This window comes from Zingiber officinale, chromosome 2A, assembly GCF_018446385.1.
Source record: "Zingiber officinale cultivar Zhangliang chromosome 2A, Zo_v1.1, whole genome shotgun sequence".
Classification (NCBI taxonomy): domain Eukaryota; kingdom Viridiplantae; phylum Streptophyta; class Magnoliopsida; order Zingiberales; family Zingiberaceae; genus Zingiber; species Zingiber officinale.
This window is the reverse complement of record NC_055988.1, coordinates 137,411,779-137,428,693: the sequence shown is the minus strand read 5'-3', so window position 1 is coordinate 137,428,693 and position 16,915 is coordinate 137,411,779. Positions and strand designations below refer to the sequence as shown.

Here is a 16,915-nt window from a genome sequence, read left to right as displayed (position 1 = left end):
GAATGAGATCTTTAATGTGTTTACTTGTCTTGGATTAACAATCTTCCCGGTTGTAACCAAGTAACTCTTTTTGCCTCGTTTTTCTTAGTTGTTCATTTATTCTATTTTCTTTTAATCTAAGTTAAAAGTCGAGGAAGGTTTTTTTAACAACCACTCAACAAAAGAATTTTGGGAGAAGTTCTTGAAGCTGCACGAAGGCACATCGGAAGCTAAACTCGCAAGACGGGACCTGCTCTGCAATCAACTTAGCAACCTCCAAATGGAAAAGAAAGAGACGGTATCCCACCTACACACAAGAATCAAGGAACTAATCACCGGATTAACGAACCTCGGAGAAATGGTAACTAATTGGGACTCACAAAGGTATGCCTTAAATGCATTCCCGAGAACATCGGAATGAGCATCTATAGTAGACTCTTACTATATATCAAAGGACCTCGAGGTAAGTACTCTAGAAAGTCTATTTTTGACTTTTGAATTACACGAGTCTCAATGTGTAGGACAAGGAAAGGATCCAAGTTAAAACCAAGCTTTGCAAGTCAAGAAGGACGAACTGGATTCTGACACATCCCTCGATAAAGATGAAAGAGCATACACGATAAAAAAAATTCAAAATTCTTCAAACCTAATTGTTTTAACAAGTCACAGGCTAATAAACTTCTTTAAGGAAAAAGGAGAATAAGATGCTACAACTATAATAAAGGACACGTAAAAGACAGTTGCCCAAAACTGAAGGAGAAAGACAAGAACAAAAGGTCAAAATGAACGAAGCACAAGAACATTAAGGCGATGTAGGATGAATCATCGTCATCCAAATAAGAGGTCGAAGCATATGCTGTGCTTGCATTAATGGCGAGTTACCAAACGGAGAACATCAATGAAGGGGGAGCTACTTCAGAAGAAAGCAGCGATGAAGGGGGAGAGTCAAACTTTGAGATCGACATAGTAAGTGAGATATGTCTTCTTTCACTAACCAACTTTATGAAGCTATAAAAGGTATAAAGTTAATGTTTGAATCTTTATGCAAACTTAAAACAAAAGAATAATTAATTAAAAAGGAAAAAATTAGACTTAAAAAACTATTTTAGCCAAAGCATGTCTCTTTGAAAATTTTGATAAACTGAAAATTGAAAATGATAAACTAAAAGAAAAAATAGAATTACTGAAAAAAATGATGCATGCTTAATTTTTTTCATCAACTTCAAAATTTAGAAATAATGGAGGGCTAAATTGGTATATTAGGAATTATAGGGGTCAAATTATAAAAGTAGTTAGAAAATATATTCCTAAAAAATATTCGATAAATCTAATAGGTAGAAACTTATTTTGTGTTTCCAAATCATGCTTAGGTTAATAATTAGTTGTCATGTATACAATAAATTGAATTTACTTTAATTGTTTATAAAATTAATTATTTCACATGCTTCCTTTTCATGTTTTATGTCAATGCCTTTCTTCTGAAAAATGAATTTATTATCAACTAACAAATTTTTATATTATTTATATGGTTTTTCTAAAAAAAATAGATTTTTTAAAATTAAAATTATTTCAAAAATTTATTTTTGAAACACTTAATTTTTCTCTAATAAAGAATTAAGTTTTATGTAAGAATAAAAATATTCAAGATCTTTTATGATTTTTTTAGAAAAATATAATTTCAAATTAATTTTTTTTAAAGATAAATTTTGATGTGGTAAACCAAATCAAGTTATGTCCTATTGTGTTTAATGTTTTGTGTCTAGATGTGCAAGAGCTTAGGAATATAGGAAGTCGAGTGGAAGACACGACTAGCAAGAAGGATAGCACGAGAAGCGAGTCGACAAGCTTGGTGCGTCCGTAGGACGAAGTGCTGTAGAAGAGTACACTAGTGGACGGGAAGGACGTGATGACGTTTGAGGAACTAGAAACCAAGGAGGAAGCCTACTCGAAGAGAAGATCGAAGTTGGGTTCGAATGAGCTCAACTCTAGATAACATGAGCATCATCCAAAAGGAAGAACGAGGAAGAGTTAACCTTTCTTGAAGGTTAAGTGCTCAAGTTGACTGGTGGAAGACGCCCCCGATGATCGAACCTTGGACCTCTCACTACGAAACCATGCGCCCCAGCTGTGCTATGCCCTATGGACAGGTTAGAGGCGCTCTCAAACTGGTTGGTTCGCTCGAGCATGTAAAGTTGAGTTAGAGCTCGATATTTAATTATGAGTTCGAGTTTGAGCTCGAATATTTTTTAATTTTTACATATTTTTAATAATAAATTAATATATTATATATTATAAAAATATATATATTATTATTGACTCGTTTGACTTGAGCTGACATCGAGCAGTAATAATTAGGCTCAAGGTGGACTCGATTTCTAATCAAGTCAGCTCGAGCTCGACTTGAGTTCAGCTCGAGCTCAAGTCTAGTTTTGATTAAGCCATTTGAAAGTTGCTCACGAACGACTTAGCTTTTCACCCTCGTCCGGATATTGCATAATTTCACCTTCCCCGGCATATCTGGGGTGACCAACCCCTCCGTTGCTCCAACCACCCCTTCTCCGATATCGCACGCACAAGTGAGGATCCCGCATCCGATCGGATCAGTCGAACGACGAGTATCTACCTGCCAGCCTCTCCAGGCAAGATCTCGCCCCCTTCGACGAAGGCTGGAGGAGAGGAGGCAACGGAAAGAAGCATTTTCCCTTCAGTTCCAATGGTGGCTGAGGTGGCAAGGCCCTAGATCTGAGGACGCGGAGGGTTGTGTGCAACACTCTGACCGAGGATCGTGCTCCTACCTTAGATCCCTCTTCTTCCCCTTTGCTAACGATAAAATTGTCCTGCGTGAAGCGACCAAGCGAGGGATCTGAGGTAGGAGCATGATCCTCAATCTCCAGAGATCAGATGGAGCAGATATGTGGAAATTCTCAATCTCTCAATCCCGTGAGGAGATTGAACAGGACTACCTAGCGTTTAAAGGAATGAAGCCCCTCTACGGCTGAAGAAGAGGCCTAGGATCATGCAATAGCATCTCGATGTAAGTTTCCTATAAAAACATGTTTCTTTTCTTAATTTTGGTTTGACACTTGACTTAGGATTGATCGCTTTTCTGCTATTTGCCATTGATATGTGCCTTCTCTTATGCTTGTTTACCTCTACATTATTGTTTCCCAGGTTTATGGTTGTTTGGGATAACTCCTCAATCCTACAAAGTCGAGGAATAAGGTTGGCTTTATTTGTCCTCGATTCTAAGGGGTTAGAGATCGCTGATTAGGGTTCTAGTTCTTAAAGAAACTAGTAAGAGTTCAGTTAAATGATTTTAGATTTGTAATTTATTTATTAAGAATCTTTTTAGATAACTCATACTCTTTGACGTGATGACTAATCAAAATGACATATCCAAATATGGAACCGTGCCCCTAGAGCCGGTCCTACGGATATAGAGGGAGATAAATACAGATACACAACTGAAAACACATGGCTGAGATGCTAACCCCAAGTAATAACATTTCAAGGATTGAACTCTGGACCTCTCGGCCACAAACCATGCACCTCTAGTTGTGTTATACCCTGAGGATATCAAAATGATATATCCAAAGCTTTGCCAAGAAATCAACACCAAGAAAATTATTGTCAGGATTTCATTGTGATTTCTTCAATGATAATGTTTTTAATTTTTAGTTTATGTTTTTTTAATGAAATGAGAATTATATTATTTATAGAAATTATTGGCTTTCATACATATAAATCAGTACTGTTTTTAATTGTAGACTTGTGTTCTTATAGTCAGTATACATTGTGAAGGTTGTAAGGATAAGGTTATGGAGAAAGTACAGAAAGTTCAAGGTTTGTGTGGTTCAGTTGTACTTTATTTCTTGTTTAGTTAGTTTGTTATTTGACTGGGTTCATGTGGTACATGGAAGTAATAAATAACATATTATTGTAGGAGCTTTGTTGATTCTTTGAAATGTGAACTCAATTTTACTCTCTTTCAATTATGTTTCATATACTGTTATTTACTTGAGTTATGTGATAAGTGTGATGTATATAGGATTTTTATCGCATTTTCATGATACATTCGGCCTACTTTTGCATGTATGATTTGTGATATATTGATTTTATGCTTTATTTTCATATTTTATTACTTCTAGATATTGCTCTCATATATTTTAGATGATAGGAATGAAGGTTGGAGTGAAATAGGGAATAAAGAGAACAAGAGGAAGAAGCCTTGTCCAGACATGGCTGCCTGTACCCAACGACATGAGCTGTGCTCGTGCCCGGCTTTGCCAGATCGCCAAGACCACCCATGCCCAACGACACAATGGTGTCTCGCTCGGCTGGATTGCCACGACTTGCCTGTACCTAGCCGCATGGGTCGTGCACATCTCTGCTAGTTTACCACAGGCGCCTGTGCCCAGTAGCACAGGCTGTGGCCTGCCAGATCTAGTGCCTCCACGCCTGACACAAGTGCCCGTGCCAAGTGACACGACCCTTGTCGACGCCCCGTTTTCCAGCACTATATAAAGGGATATTCTCTATTGGATTGGGGATCTCGATCTGGGGCATCTAAGGACCCCAAGGAGGCTAAAGGAGGAGTCTTGAAGGCGTTCTAGATCCATCTGCACATTAAGGAGAGATCGAGAGTGACTAGGAGGAAAATTCACGAGCAATCCTAAGCTTTTCTTCCTCTTCTTTATTTTTCTAGATTCAAATCTATTTGTTTGATATTGTTGATCATGTTTGGTGATTATAATCCCTTGTTTATGAGGTAATTTCCTGGATTCTAGGATTAGGGAATAATCTCCATGTGATGTAGACACTATTTCTTTAATCTATGCATGTTTTCTTACCTTGTTTCTATGATGTATCGGATTTTGGCTACGTTAACACAATCTCGATGCCAAAAGTACGAGATTCGTATTCCATGAGGATTTAGGGATGAACTGAAAGGAGAACATGACCTTTCGATCCGTATAAAACCGAGATGTAGAGAGTTAGATACGAAAGTGCAACTCGGTATACCGTGAGGAACCCTAGGATGTCATAGAGTTTAATGGATCAAACTTAATTCGTCGCCACACAGTAGGAAAAGAGGATACTTAGAGATCGTGAGATCTAGTGACAGGGTTCCCCTAGGTTACAATCATTAGTTACGATTCTTTTGAAAGTAGACAATAATTAGGGCTGATACACCATTGTAGAAGTAAAAGTTTACATCGAATATCATAGATGGTCTATCAACATAAGCCAATATTAAGGACAAGAACTAAGACATAGATCAAGTGTTTTCTAACATAGAGGTGAAACCGAAATCTTAGGTTCATTTTCTCCGACTCTCTTTCTTCCGCCTTATCTACCTTCTCTGTCTCCTAGCCTTCTCTAACTATTCACTTTGATCAGACTCTGTCTTCCTATTGTGATCTCTCTGACTTCCTTCTCTCTCTCACCCTCTTCGTTCTCTTTTCGCAAATATACTTCAATAATTGCATTTGTGACACTCGACATTCTTGATTTGGTCTAGACAATTAAGTGTGATTAGTAAGTTAGTACTCGATCATTAGTCTCTGTGGATTCAATCTTTGCATTACTTGACGACATTTTTGTATATTTATAAATTTGCACACATCAAGTTTTTGACATCGTTGTCGAGGATTGACGTAGATTGATATTAGCTGAATATCAAACTAATTAGATTAGATCATTTCTTTTCTTATTATTTGTTTTATTTTTACTCTGTATTTTGCTCTTACTTTGCATTTTGTTTTTAATCTTACTTATCCTATTCATTTCTTTCTTTCAGGATTTCAAAAGAAAAGGTGTATGCATAGAGCCTCGAGGGAAGGAGATTTATTACTTCTCGATTCAGAAATTGATTGAACGTTTCATGAAAGACTCAGAATTTAGCAAACAGTAGAAGACAATCTAAATCAGAACATCCCCAATTTGCTCGCGATGAATAACAACAAACCTCTTGGAGATTATCTATCACCCAATGTTCAGGGTTTCAGATCAAGTATAGCACGTCCTACCATAGTGACAAATAATTTTGAACTTAAACCAGTTTTAATTCATATGGTTCAGTAATCCCAGTTCAGTGGAGCACTCATAGAGGATCCGAATATACACTTGGCAAATTTCTTGGAGATCTGTGGCACCTTGAAGCAAAATGGAGCTTCTATTGAAGCTATATGCCTAATGCTATTCTCATTTTCACTAAGAGACAAAGCCAAGCTGTGGTTTTTATCACTACTTTCAGAATGCATATCCACTTGGGACCAATGTGAGCTAAGGTTTCTAAGCAAATTCTTGTTAGAAAAAATAATAATCTGTCAGAGATATTTGGGACTTTGCTGAATTTAAATTACACGAAATTAAATTCAACTTATCTATAGAGATGATCTGAGCAGATAATCTCAGGCTGTCAGCAGAGGCTGATTTATGCTAATTGTTGAGTGCAGACCGAGCTTTGAGTCCGAGCAGCAAAGTCTGAGCGGACTGAAGGGTCGGGCGGGCAAACAGTAGATTGGTCGACCAGGCAAATAGGTCGAGCGGCCAGTTAGCCTTATAGTGGAAGGTAGGGCGACCTAAAGGCAAAGAAGCTAAGCGGTCCAAGCAAGCGACCGGGTCAGTGAGCGATTGGACGAACAAGTTGCAAACTAAGTGATCAAACTATCGAGCTAGTAAGCGAGCGACCGAGCGAACTGACCGAGCAAGCGACCGGGTGAGCAGAGGGGCTGAGCAGTCGAGTGGACCCAGCGATTGAGCGAGTGACCGGCCGAGCAGACCGAGCTAGCGGCCAGGTGAGCAGAGGGTCGAGCGAGTGTGCAGTTGAACGGGAGAATCGGGCGAGCAAGCGGCCGAGCGAATGCAAAGGTCGACCAAGCAAATTGAGCGACCGGACAAAAATGCCAACCAAGTTAGCGGTCGAGCGAATGTGGAATTCGAGCGGGTGGATGGACCGAGGCCTGCGAGGGTCGAAGTTTCCTTGAAGCAGATTTACTCCACTTCCGGCTATGCTTTGAGGATTCCTCGGGTTGTCTGTTTCTCAGTATACAACGGTGAACCGTGATCCCCTCCAAGCACTGATGGTCACGGCAAACTGAGAGATACCCGACTGCTATCACAGGCACTCCGCCAAGCAAGAGATGCACGTGTTACGTCACCGCAAGTGTACGGTTACATCACCAGTAATAAAAGAATGTCGAATCCACATGGACTGGTTATAATCACTAAAAATGTCTCAAAAGCGAATTAACTAAACAATTAAACAGGAGATTATATGTCCTAAGAAACAACTAAAGATTTAAAGTTAAGGTTAAGTGTAGAAACTTAGTTTTGTGAAGGTTCTAGGAGATTTGGTTTCTTTGTGATACTCATTAATGTAAAGCGATCTACCAATCCTATCCTTAATTGAAATGTGTTTGCAAGAAGTCAATGATTATTTCCTGCAGAAAACACCGATCAAGGGCTCTTATCTAAACCTTAAGCAATCAAATAGTAATGATCCCTATGAAGCATGTTTAATAGGGCAGCTCTGTCACAACGCCCCGCGATCACACGACATAGAAAAACATCACTAATCAATCCACATAAAGATATAGAATTCAGCACATCAGTCCATCCTACTTCTTTGGAGATTCCTGCTTCACCCCCTCAAAGCAATCCCCTAAATGTCCGTTTAATGGGGCATCCCTATCACGATACCTCGCGACAATACAATCTAGAGAATTCTTCTAAAAGATTTCACAAGAAACACAAACAACCAATCAAGAATGGTATTAGGGCTCAAAACACAATAATCCATACAACATTGGTTGATACAAAACATAACAACATCCTTGAATCAAGAAGATGGCAAATACATGAATCTTACATCAATTTACATCACAAATACTTCCTCCATCTTAGAACAAAAGAATCTACTTCATATAAAATAAGAAAAGAACCGAAGACAAGAGGATTTAAGACATTCCAATCAAAACCAAGAAGATAGAAAGGAACATTTATCTCAATACGACGAGTGATCTTCGGAATCAATCCACTGCTCTTGGAGTCGAATCTTGGACAGAAAATGCCTCCTAATCAATGGAAATCACGCCCAAGAACTCATCTCCCCAAAAGGGAGAGCCTCCTTTTTCAAAGATGAGAAGCCCTATATATAGAAGAGGGGCTTTGGGCGCCACACGACCCAAGACATGGCTGTGTGAGATCCACACGACCAGGGCATTCCTCTTCTCGGCCAAGGTCACACGACCATGTGACCCTCTCACGGTCGTGCCATGCTTTGCCTCTGTCTGCTTGCACGACCGTGCAAATCCACAATGCCTAGCCAATTTTTGTCTCTGGAAGTGTTGCACTGCCGTGTGGCACACACGGCCATGCCATTTTTTTGGCTCTGGAAAGGCTGCACGACTGTGCAGTCATACACGGCTGTGTACTGGCTAGCTTGAAGAGGTGGCATGGTCGTGCCATTTCCACACGCCCTAGGCACTCTCTCTTGCTGTTGATGTTGCACGACCCTGTCATCACCATACGGCCAGGGTCATTCCCCTTTGCAAGGCTATGCGACACTTATTTGTCGATGTTGTTTTCCTTCGTTTGATCGTAAAATTGGCTACGAACATCAATTCTTTTCCAAATTCACCTCCTGAAAGCATAAAATACACAAGAGCAGATCTCCGAACAAAAAATAATAATTATGCTAAAAGCAAAGCAAAGAGCATGGAAATGCATAGATAAAGCATGTATAGAACATAAGAATGTGTGTTAAAACATGCTAAACAAATGTATAAAATCTACGCACATCAGCACGACAGAGGGAAACGTAGGTAGAGAGCTTCAACTTTTTAAACATGTAACCTTTTGCCTGTGGTCGCAACCTCCTTATATAGGAGCTTAGACTAATGGACAACGTTAATGATCGTTTAATGATCATTATTTGTCAGCTGTGAAATGTCAACGTTTCACTCGGTTGTATTAATTTTTCTTTAATGTATTCGTTACACAAGCAACAAAAAGATTTACGTGACAAAATATTGGTTGTTCCACTTGGACAAATTTTACCCCGACCGGTCCGGCATTTGGCGTGCGCAAGTCGTGCTCGCACACGAGTCAACTTGGTTCAGTGCAATCCGGGACCTAGATTTATACCCCCCTACGCATCCATGCGTGAGAGAGACCTCTTCCCATTTATTTGTTCACATCATTAAAGCATGTAAATCAATATAAACCAACCAAAATGCCTTAAAACTCCCAATGTGAGATTAAAGTCTCATTCAAAATGGAGTTTCTTCCCTCTTCCACCTCTTCTCCATTCACATATATTCATGCATGAGAGAGAGTCTCTTCCCATTTATTTGTTCATATCATCAAAGCATGTGAATCAATATAAACAAACCAAAATATCTTAAAACTCTCAATGTGAGACTAAAGTCTCATTCACAATTAAGTTTCTCCCTCATGAGACATCTGATCATCAATTTTATGCAAAAGGATAGGGAGTCTTTGTTTGAATCTTAGAATCATTTCAAGAGCTTACTTTAGCAATGCCCTCACCATGGGAAAGAAAGATGGCTAGTTATCCATACCTTCTACAATGGAATATCATATTCTGCTAAAGTATCATTAGACTTAGCCGTTGGAGGAGGAATCATGAACAAGATTCTAGAAGAGGTCGAGGAAATTATAGAAAGTGTAGCCTTCAACCACCACCAATGGGCTAATGAGAGAAGCACTCAAACTCAAACTCCAGGAATGCATCAAGTAAGCTAAGTAGATTTGATGGCAGCCAGATGAGCAAGCGACTTGACACAATGAATTTAAATACTTCCAGTGCCCTTATTGCCTCTTGCGAAATTTGTAGAAATTTTGAGCATGAAGGGAAAAATTGTTCAACGTTAGCATCCATACAAGGGAATCAAGTGGAGCATGTTAATGCAATTAACAACATTAATAAAAAAATGAACAACCCTTATTCGAGCACTTACAACCCGGGATGGAAGAACCACCCAAATTTTTCATACCGCACCAACCAAGAACAATTTCAAGGCCAAGGGAACTATGAGAAACCCTATGAACCTCAACCACAAAAGTCAAATCTTGAAAGGATGATGGAGCAGTTTATTGTAACTCAATCTATAACTAATTAGAAATTTAGTAAGCAACACTCCAATCATGAATGATCCAAGAGTTGAGGGCTTCAGTGGATAGCTTGAATAGTCATACGAAGATGTTGGAAAATGTTAATATTAGTCCTAATACCAATTATAAGATAATTGTAAAGGATTCCTTTTGTATCATATTTCATTATTAATAAATGTAAAGTTGGTTATTATATTTACTTCAATTCAATGTCAAATGAATAAGTATAATAATGTCCTAGAGTAGGAGGTTCTAATCTATAACATATCAATTGGATGAATTGATAGTGAGATATTGTAGATATATATAGAACACTACTCTTAACTATTTCTAGTCAAACATTTTTTTAATGCGTTGAGACTAGCATGTAGATCAACTGATGTCTTAATCTCACAAGTCATGGATATGACATATCAAGTTGATATGTGAGTATATATTAGAGAATATATACTGAATGACCCACTATGAGAATGTTTCATGGATCGTTATATGAGTGTCATAAATATTCTTATGTGACTATTAGTATGAATAGTCTTTAGATCTGAAGTTACTACGATTCCCTACATAAGGAGCTATATACTTTGGTATCGACAAACGTCACCCGTAACAGGGTGGACCATAAAATCGATCACTGGTATGCAATAAATTATGCGGAGAGATGTGAGTGATGTAGATGAGATCTATCCCTTCCATATAATGGAAGTGATATATGTGGGCCCCTTGATTAGTAGGATACAAGAATGCATGACCATGCTTAAATGAGTCAATATATAATATTGAGCTTATTTGATTGAATATGTCTACTTAGAGATCAAGAAACACAAAGATTGATAAGAGGATGACACGCTCTATGCCTCATTGATCAATCTAGATATCAAGGATAAAAGGATTGAGTCATACAAGATAATAGCCACGAAAAGATTAAGTCGGATTTCAACATTCTCGTCACTTGGGTAGCGATGATGCCTTGCTAGATACCATTCGTTGCTTATATATCTAAATGTTGATTTGGATATATTGTTAATGTTACGAGAACCTATTGGGTCACACACAAAGAACAAGTCAATAGAGATGAATTCATATGATGGATCATTGGATTAAATCTAATTCAAATTAGACTCATTGAGTTAGACTCAATTGGATCCAACTATTGGATTGAGTCCAATTTGAATTAAACTCATTATGTAAATTGGATTGATGATTAATGAGTTGGACTCATTAAGTGATTTCATGAATTTGAATTCATGAAGAAAGAGTAGTGTACAACTTGAATTACTCATGCATTGAATGCATTGAATGAAGAGTGAACAATTTGAATTGCTCATGCATTGGATGCCTTGGATTCATTGGATGAAAACAAATATTAATGTCAATTAAGGCAATTGACATTAAGGCATAAGGAAATTTCATGAATCTATAAAAAGAGGTTTTTTGGATTCATTTGATGATGAGTTTTTTTGGTGTTCTTGCTCTTCTTCCTCCTCCTCTCTTCCACTTGGCCGAAACTCTCAAGAAGGGTTGCTAGCACAATGTTTGGTTGTTTTATTCTCCACTTTGTGAGTTTGTGAGACAAACAAGGCTTGTTCGTGTGGATACCATAGAGGCGTAACCACTTGATCACGTTAAGATCTGCATCTAAAGAAACGTTGTTGTCGGGATTGCGAAGGGCATGCAACAAAGGTATAACTCCCTCTCATGTAAATCTTAGTATATGGTTTCTTTTCGCATGGATCTTCTGGAGAAACTAGATGTTTTCTGCTGCGTTTTCACATGTTTAATGCCCTAGTTCTTACATAAACTCAAGTTGTCCAAGTGGCCAATACAATGTCAAGAACCCTTGGAAAATTTTTGAGGCAATCGGAGATAAACCCAATTTAACATTATAACTTCACGAATTTGTGGAGTGGAAAGGTGCTCCAAGACTTGAAGGGGAAAGACAATAGAAGAACCAAAAAATTATGCTAAGGAAGATAAATCCATGGAAGAACCCAAGGTTGTGGAGAAGGAAGTAAATCAGCACGAGAAGTCAAGGGAAGATCCTTTGTTGAAGCCTCCAACTCAAACATACCAACCTCCAATTCCTTTTCCTCAAAGGTTGGTGGCTAAGGTAAAACAAGATGAAGAGTTTGACAAATTTCCGGAGATGATGAAAAAAAATTAGTGTAGAGGTGCCTTTAATTGAAGCAATGCACCAAATATCATAATTTGCCAAGTTTCTGAAAGAGATCATGAGACACAAGAGGAGGAAGGAAATTATGAAACTGTTGCACTTACTGAATAGTGTAGTGCAATAATTCAACATGAGCATCCCCAAAAATTGAAAGACTCAGGGAGTTTTTTCATTCCATGTGTCATCAAGGACAAAAAGATAAGCAAAGCTTTCTATGATTTTGGAGCAACTATAAGCTTAATGTCCTTCTTCTTATGCAAGAGACTAGGTCTGGGAGACCTTAAACTTATCGCTATGACAATTCAGTTGGCCGATCACTCATATCGATATCCCTTGGGAGTTTTAGAGGACGTGCCTATATAAATCAAGAGAATTATGGTGCCAACTGACTTCGTGATCTTGGAAATGGAGGAAGATTCCCGGATCCCTATTATACTTGGAAGGTCATTCCTAGCTACAACTGAAGTCGGCATTGATGTAAAGAATCACAAACTCTCCTTCACAGTGGGGACACAATAAATTAGAGTTTGACCTCTCTAAAGTATCAAGCGATTTCCTTGAAGACCAAAAAGGAGAGGAAGAGAATTTTAAACACTAGGAGGAGCATTTTGGGAGGCCTCCGGATACGAGGCCTAATATAGAACATTCAAAATACAACAAGTAGATCATTCTAGTTAGAGCTCTACCAAGAGAAGAATCCATCAAATTTAGAACACTTGGAGGAGGGGAAAGGAATCCCCTCAAGGCCAAAGCTCCAAGTTGAAGTTCAAGAAAAGGGGTCAAGCTAATGACCATGAGCAAGCGCTTCTTGGAAGACAATCCAAATATTTTTTTTTGTAGTTTTTTGTCTTTTTAATTTGATGAAATTTGATTTGAAGTCATTCTAATCTAGATGATTGGTTTTGTAGGTCACCAATTGAGAACTCGGAGCAAGTGCCAAGTTTAGGGAATGAACACGGGCGGTCATGCCTAGTGGTACGACCCATTCCCGGTCCAGGTGCTTCATCATGGGTGGTCGTGCCCAGTGGCATGACCCATGCCCGACTCTATAAGTTTGCCATGGGCACTCGTGCCCAGCGGCACACCCGTGTTGTGCCAATCCAATCCAAAATCCATGCACCCGCACCCTAATTCCCATGTTCTCGTGCTACTATTCTCTTCACTCCTACTCACCAAGAGATTGCAAGATCGTCAAGCCTTCTTCTTCAAACTCTCCCTCTCGTGCCTTAGACCTACTCTTGTGAACCCTAGATCCATTTCTTCAAATCCTAGACCTTCTCCTCTACCCATTTCCTCCCTAAAACTCTCCTCCTTGAACCAGATTTTCTCTTCCTAACCTTAAATTCAAAGAGATCATGAAGAGATCAAGGAAAGAAGAATCATCTATACCGCAAGGAAAAGAGAAAGAAAATGTAGTGGAGAAAGCCCGCGACAAAGGTGACAATGCTTATGGTATTATCTTTCATGATGCCATTCAAAAACTTTGCTTTGAAATTCTTGCTAAATGAAAGATCTCACCCACTAGGTATATAGATGATAATGTGATGGAGATTCTAGGGATCAAGAATGACATAAATTGGATAATAAGTAGAGTGCGGTGGGACAAATTGATTAGTATTCGATGTCCCACCTATGCTAGGACCACACTTGAGTTTCTTAGTTCATTGGATGTTGAGGTGCTAACTTGAAAAAATTATCTTGAGATACTTAGGGTGCGTTTGGTTTGCACCGTTTTCATTTTCATTTTCTGGAAAATGCGCGTTTTCTAGAAAACAGAAAATGACTTTTTGTCATTCTCTGTTTTTCTAGAAAACGATAGTCAATTTTTTAGAAAACGCGCGCGAAAAACGCAAACCAAACACCATTTTTCAGAAAACGTGCGTTTTCCAGAAAATGAAAATGGAAAACGCGCGTACCAAATGCCCCCTTATTTTTTTAGGATATTTAACGATGAGTACAAATGTACCCTAAAACAGTTTAATTTTAGGTTTGAAATTTCCTCGAGAGGAGATAGGAGGTCACACAAGGATTTTGACTCCGACGCATTTTGGGGGAAATTAACAAGAAAGGGTCCTTATGATCCCTCAGGTGCAAAAGCCTTAAACTTTCAAAACCCTATAATCTGGTACATGTATAAGGTAATGACAAATAGTCTTTTTGGTAGTTTTTCGCTCTTCTCTCTTCGAGCAATTTTTCGCTCCGACTTCTCGTCCCTCAGAAGCACCGTGCACATTCTTCTTGCTCTATCGGTGTATTTTTCCACAGCTTCTTGTCTCTAGGATGCACCGAGTTAGTCGGCTCGCTTCCCATGTTATCCTTCTCGTCCGTTATGTTTTCCTCTTGATCACTTGGGGTACTTATACAATTAAGTCTTCAAAGTGACCGGTCCGATCCCACGAAAAGTTCCCATTGACTATCAAGGTAAATCTGAAAGTACACACAACTTCTTGTTTAGCAGCTAACGTCTTTGATTTTTCATCCCACTAGGAAAATATCATGCAATGCACTATAACTGAGAATCAAATCACGAATACTTGGTTAATCTGTGTCTTGCAGCTGCACCATTACCGACACAGTGGTTTGATTACTTTGAAAGTATGATTGAACTCTAATGACAACAAGGAGTGTATTTATCAATTACGCTTCTAAACTTTCAGTCGTTGAGTTGTCTAACAGGTATATGTTTCACTGAGCTCAGGGAAGATCAATAGGACTCGTGGATGTCGAAGAGCTTGTGAATTCTACTTTTAAGGTTTCCCAATATTGGCAACTGATCACGGGAGCTAAGGATATAGAAAACTTTCAACCACTCAGTCTCCTCAACCGTCGAGTTAGATCGAAAGGAACATTTACCTATAATGTTAGATTCTGGCACCACCTTTGGCGTCAAGCACCACAATGCGAGTATGCGTCCCTTACCTAGGCAATTATAATAAGTTGGAGGGTTCCTACATGAGCAAGCCAAAGTGCTCACAAGGGTCTATTTCTCCATGACCTCATCTTCGATCCTCTAGAGACATGGCGATGTCCATACTCGGATTCGAAGACCCAAGAACCATGTAAACAAAACTTCAACCACCAGAGGAGAATGAGAACTTACCCAACTTAGGCAATACAGAGCCATCATTTCCCATAGCTCCATATCGCCGAAGACCCTCCTCATTTACTGTAAATAACAGGTTCGGAAAAATTATTGCAATATGTAATTTAGTTAAAAGTAAATAACAATGTTTGGAAAAATTATGGTATTACGTAATTTTGCCAAGGCTTTTGATGCTATGGTGAAGCAGTTGGAAAATGTTTATTTGGCTATGGATGCACTAAAGACTTAAATAAAATCACCTATTCAGTGCATAAATATTTGGTCGTCTTTACAGAAATGTATACCGTAATTCTGTCTCGAAATGCATCTCGCATAAGTGACAGAATTCCCACATCGTTCCACACGAAGCATGAAAGCTATTCTCACACAAACAAAGATAATAATCTAGTGCAGAGAAGAAAAAGGTTCGAATGAGATTTGTAGAGACCAAACTGTGAAGACGGCTTCAACTAATGAAGTGCAACTACTGTGATCTCATGAAAAGCGATACTAAGCAACCAAGGATGGCACCTGCACAAACCTGCATATGAAATAGCTGGAAACTCAGTATAAATCAATAAGTTGAATATACAAACAGATTACAGAAGAGCATAATCTCTAGCCAAGCTAAAATTGAAAACTAATTACAGAAGAGCATAATCTCTAGCCAAGCTAAAATTGAAAACTAATTAGATTGAAGGAGCATCTATAACAACAATCAAGTCTTATCCACTAGGTGAAGTCAGCTATATGGATCCTTCTACGCCATTGAGTTTTATCCCCTACTATCATCATTTATATTTACATAAATTTTATCTTGTTTTTATTGTAATTAATTAAGTCTTTTTTGATCTTCCTCTTCCTTGTTTGATATGTACACTTGTCATAGTTTCACATTACCTAACTGGAGTATTTATTAGTCGTCTAAGTACATGTCCGTACCCTGTGTTGTTAGAGGCGCGAGGCGCACCGAGGCGCAAAGGGCTCATAGAGCCCGAGGCGTGAGGCGCGCGCCTCTTGAACATGAGGTTGATGACTACTAAACTATTGACACACTTATAAAATATATCAAATATGATAACTATTAATATTCCACACACATCAATATCAAATATAATAAGTAAAGCAACATCATCAATATCAAATATAACAAGTAAAACAACACCATGATAAAATTAATAAAAGTTTCAAACTTTCAAGTTTCAACTTTCTAATTTAAACTAACAAAGTTCATCAAAACAAGCGTAATAAGTCAAATTAATCATCAAGCTCAAGATCATCCTCATTGTATTCTTCTTCTTCTTTATCTTCATCTTCTTCAGATTCAATTTCTTCTTCTTCTTCTTCTTCTTCATCTCGAAGTCTTAGAGATGAGTGTCTCATAGAGGAAGATGTATTTCCCTTCTCGACTTGTTTAGGCCTAACATGTGAACTAGAGGTCATGGATGCAATATTTTTTCCTCTAGTACAATATTCAGGCTCTTCAGCTCCACTAGCCCTAGCAACGACATCCCATGTCAAGTCATCACCTTCAAAAACCAACT

General features: G+C 38.5%; 1 protein-coding gene and 1 non-coding gene across 2 annotated transcripts in view; both read right to left on the bottom strand.

Moving 5' to 3' along the window:
- Positions 1-9,432: 9,432 nt before the first annotated feature.
- LOC122044670 lies at positions 9,433-9,542 on the bottom strand. The gene has a single exon (XR_006129694.1). It is a non-coding gene; the product is annotated as a small nucleolar RNA R71 (small nucleolar RNA).
- A 6,075-nt stretch (positions 9,543-15,617) lies between these two features.
- Positions 15,618-16,915, bottom strand: part of LOC122042415 (uncharacterized membrane protein YuiD-like) — a 32,876-nt gene continuing 31,578 nt past the window's right edge. Inside the window, exon 5 of the mRNA XM_042602527.1 lies at positions 15,618-15,912. Within this exon, the coding sequence (XP_042458461.1) occupies positions 15,856-15,912 (57 nt within the window). The 3' untranslated portion in view covers positions 15,618-15,855. The remainder of the gene's footprint in view (positions 15,913-16,915) is intronic.